This window comes from Macadamia integrifolia, unplaced genomic scaffold, assembly GCF_013358625.1.
Source record: "Macadamia integrifolia cultivar HAES 741 unplaced genomic scaffold, SCU_Mint_v3 scaffold621, whole genome shotgun sequence".
Taxonomy (NCBI): domain Eukaryota; kingdom Viridiplantae; phylum Streptophyta; class Magnoliopsida; order Proteales; family Proteaceae; genus Macadamia; species Macadamia integrifolia.
In genome coordinates this window covers 366,790-371,013 of record NW_024870499.1, presented here as the reverse complement: position 1 = coordinate 371,013, position 4,224 = coordinate 366,790, and the positions used below count along the sequence as shown (strand labels likewise).

Sequence of the window (4,224 nt, the reverse complement as noted above, 5' to 3'; positions counted from 1 at the left end):
AAAATAATAATAATAAAAAAATACTTGAAGAATGAGGAAAAAAAAAAAGATATTACGAAAATAAGAAAAAATATGACTTGCCCTGACCAAGTTTTAAAAAAGTGAGTAAAACGGAAAGCTTAGTTATCCAGTCACACTGGATTGTTTAGTGGCTAATATTTGTTTGATAAATTTTTGCTTCTTGACAGGGAGTAATCAACTCAGCCTTGGTGTACTACCTACAAACATGGTGTATCACCGAGAAGGGACCAGTTTTTGCAGCTATGTTTTGTCCATTGGCAATGGTGATTGTAGGCATATTCTCAGCAGTTTTCTTCGCTGAGCAACTTTACTTGGGAAGGTGAGCAATAAAACATAAACGATTGTTTATATGAGCTGTTTCTACAGATTCAATCTCAGAAGGATATGGGTTGCTTTTGGCTTCTTGCAGCTTGATCGGTGCAATCATTACTGTCGTGGGGCTTTATATAGTATTATGGGGCAAAAGCAGAGACAATTGCAGTGAAGGGAAGGTTGGGAACGATGATAAAAGTTCTCTTAATCATCAGACACTAGATATCACCACAGCTAATCAACCCTTGAGCATGACCATCCCAAGCACAAATGGAAAAAACTGAGCAGTATTCTGTGTTTAAGAACTTATCATACACTTAATGGTTTCTTGAGGGTGAAGCTAAATGCTTCATGTTGAATTGAAAAGGGAGGGGGAGAGGGAGGAGGGAAGGCTACGTGCCTGAGATATAATTTTAGTCTTAAGAGTAATAATTTATGGATCTCTCCAATAGTTGATTTTTAAGTTTATGTGGGCTATGGTTACAATTTGAGATGAAGTAATTTGTTAAAAGTACTAAAAAAGAAGGTTGCCTGGTCTCATAATCCCTACGCCCACACTTGAGTAAGCGAAATTACCTCTCCACTCTTAGGAAATAAAAAATCTCATCCCTGTATATACCATTACGTATTTTCATTGGCCCTCACAATGGTGCAGGGCCTAGGTGACCAAGCAAGATCTCCTACCCAGAAGGTATGAAAGTTAGATTAATTGGCTGGTATGCAAATTTTAAATAGCTAATTTAGAAGAAATAATTTTTTATTTTTATATTGAAAAATTACGGGTACATCGCCAAACATATAATGAACTTATGAACATAAAGAAAAAGGTAGAAACACGTTCAACCTATATTTTGGACTTCTAAACTCAGATGTAGGCCTCTGACCTAATGGATCAACAAAAATAAAGGACACAAGACCCATAAATAAAATTAAGAGAAGTGTTCTTTGTCCATGAATGTGGCTCCTACACCTATACAGTGTCTAATTAGCGCTCCTTTTAGCTCAATCCATAGGAAAGGAGGTAATTTTACAAATAGGAAGAAAGAGTCAAACACAAGGCTACTGACACGGGAGCCATGCTCCCTGACTGGAAACTTTCTTGCTTATGCACAGTTTCCTATCAGTTGGAGTGTCCAGCTTAGTCCTGTCTTGGTTGTACATCTTTTTCTTTCTTTCTTATTTTTATTACATATGATCTTTCAGAAAAAAGAAAAAAAAAACTCAACTTCTGAGCCATCCATCCAAACCCAACTAACCAGAGGAATCCCTAGAACCAAACGGTGGAGTGATTTGATTGGCTCTCTTTAGGCCATCCTTGTAATCTACAAAATTAATACCGAATCAAACAACCGTGCAACTGAGATCCATCTTTTGTCCAACAATAAAATTTCAATAAAATTTTAAGTTTACATTAAACAATTAGTAAATATATATATATATATATATATATATAATAATAATAATAATAAATTCAATTCAATGTTACAATTTACATCCATTTTAGTAAAACTTTTAAAGATAACAAGTTATTTAGATAAAAAATTAAAACACATAAGAAAACCATTTAAACCGAAACCGTTTATAAATGGTTTTAGTTTGAAGCCATTTATTAAATTATTTGTCTTGGTTTTACCTAAAAAATCTTGCACCAAACCAAATCGAACCATCTACATTGGAATCAAACTGATTAACACCCTTGATTTGTACGTGTTATAAAATTAGAGAAAAAGAACCTTGTCCGAGTGTGGCATAGGAACCACCCAAACTACACGAGGTGTGAAAAGATCACACTTGCCTCTCTTGACGTACGATGAATATGCTCCCGTGCACCCTTGCATTGGCCCGCTGGTCTAACTGACATGGTTCTCTCACCCATAAAACTTTAATGTTAACAATACATGCTCATTATTGGCTTTTTTTTTTCAGATTCCCCCAAAAATTTCTTGTCGGCCAATGATAGCTTTCTAAATATAATATTTTCTGTTGGAACTTGGATTGACCTAATTTCAATGTCATATGATCCTTCTTTCAAAATTAGGTAGTTTAGATCTAGTATTTTTCAATTTTCCATTGTCTGCTCTCAAATTTCTTGTTGGCCAATGATGGCTCTCAAAACAATTTATTTATTTATTTATTTCTTTTATTTATTTTTAAATTTTTTTTTGTACTTCTCTGATTGACCTAATTTCAATGTCATCCGATCCCTTTTTCAAAATTAGGTGATTTAGACTAAGATTTGCATTTTACGATTTCTAAGACGTTGGTTGTGGTACATTAGTTAAGGTAAGGGTTTAGGGTTTAGGGTATAATGTATCAGGTTTAGGGTTTTGTTTCTATGGTTTAGGTTGATTCTTTACTATTCATATTATTCACCATTTTGTTAAATACATTGTGTAAAAATAAACCTATATTCTGTTATCTATCTTATTTTTCATAGTGTATAGGTGTTTTTGGTTTTTATATTTTTTACGAACTTATTGGAATAAATATTGAATTTTGTGCAAAATTTTGATAAAACATCTATTTTTACTGATTTTTAATAAATATTTATTTTTATTATTGAATGGATTTTTTTTAATGTTTTGGATTTTAAATAATTGGGGAGAAATATCTTAAACCTAGACATTCAGTCTTTGGATGGCAACTCATGCACCAAAATCTTCCTGCAAATTATCTAGTCTCACAAAAAGGAGTTCCATTGGCATTTCGATGTAACGTGTTATAGCTTTGGTGAGAAAATCAATCATATATTTTTAGTCTTTCCCTTCTCCAAATCAGTATGGAAAAGTTTTTTGGTTTATTTGGTCAATTTTGGCCTGGTTGCTCTTTTGCATCTCAACTCTTTGTATGGTGGAAATTAAAGGAAAGCTTCTATTTGTTCGTAGTACTATTTGACTAGTAACGATAGTTGTAGTGTGCTAAGTCTACGCTCACCAGGAGGTCTTAAGTTCGAGCCTCTTGGTTGTTACCTCTCCTACCCCATTCCAATTAAATATTATTACAGAGAAACTAGTCTAGCAGTTTGTCTTAGATCTTCTTTAATTTGAGCTGATCATCTATTTTTTGTGCAACGACTTCCAAGGGCCATAACTTTTCACTTGGGTGGAGTAATAGGAACCATATACCAATATCCAAATGGCACTCAATGCTCTATGATGCTTTGACAGTTCAAATGCCAAGTCATTGTTGGGAGGGGGGTGGTTTGCAAATTTGCATGTTTAAACTAGGGGTGCAATGGACTGGGCCAGTTCTTAGAAAGCTCCAACCCAGCCATAGGTTCCCTTAGCCAACTCAAGTTCAGCCCAGCCCAAGGTTGAGATGAGATATCTTAGTTCAAGCCCAACCTGACCCTGATTGACCATGACTGAGCTGGGTTGGGCCGGTTGATCCTAATTGATCGATGTAGCCTTTTTTTTTTCTTTTTTTTTCTTTTTTTAAGGGTTGGCTCTATTTTGTGACTCTATGTTGGGTTGGCTCTGTTTTGTGGCTCTATATATTATTATCATTGTATTTTTTTATATATATATTTATGTATATAGGCCATGCGAAGAATGGTTTAGCAAGAGGCCTCAGCCCAAGCCCAACTTAACCTTTTCCTGGGCCTGAAAATCTCAACCCAGGCCAAGTATGCGGGCTGAAAAACTGAGGCCATGCTTTGTCGGGCTTAGGGAAAGCTTAGGCGGCACAAGCTTGCCACACCAAACTTGCACCCCTACCCTCATTTACAGCCTCAGTTTTTCTATCTAAGACAAAATTTGGCGTCGAAGCAAAAGAGGATGAAGAGGTGGTGGTGGCAGTGGCAGTGGCAGAGGCAGAGGGAAAGGAGGGGGTGTTGGGGAGGCAGTGGTGGGAAAGTTGTTTTTTTTTTTTCTTTTGGAAAGCCTTAAAATT

The 4,224-nt window shown here is 35.5% G+C and overlaps 1 protein-coding gene across 1 annotated transcript in view; it reads left to right on the top strand.

Annotated features, from left to right (window-relative positions):
- LOC122069439 (WAT1-related protein At1g43650-like) overlaps nucleotides 1-780 on the top strand; it is a 2,367-nt gene extending 1,587 nt beyond the window's left edge. Inside the window, exons 4-5 of the mRNA XM_042633451.1 lie at nucleotides 189-340; nucleotides 431-780. Coding sequence (XP_042489385.1) covers nucleotides 189-340; nucleotides 431-617 — 339 coding nt within the window. The 3' untranslated portion in view covers nucleotides 618-780. The remainder of the gene's footprint in view (nucleotides 1-188; nucleotides 341-430) is intronic.
- Nucleotides 781-4,224: the final 3,444 nt, after the last annotated feature.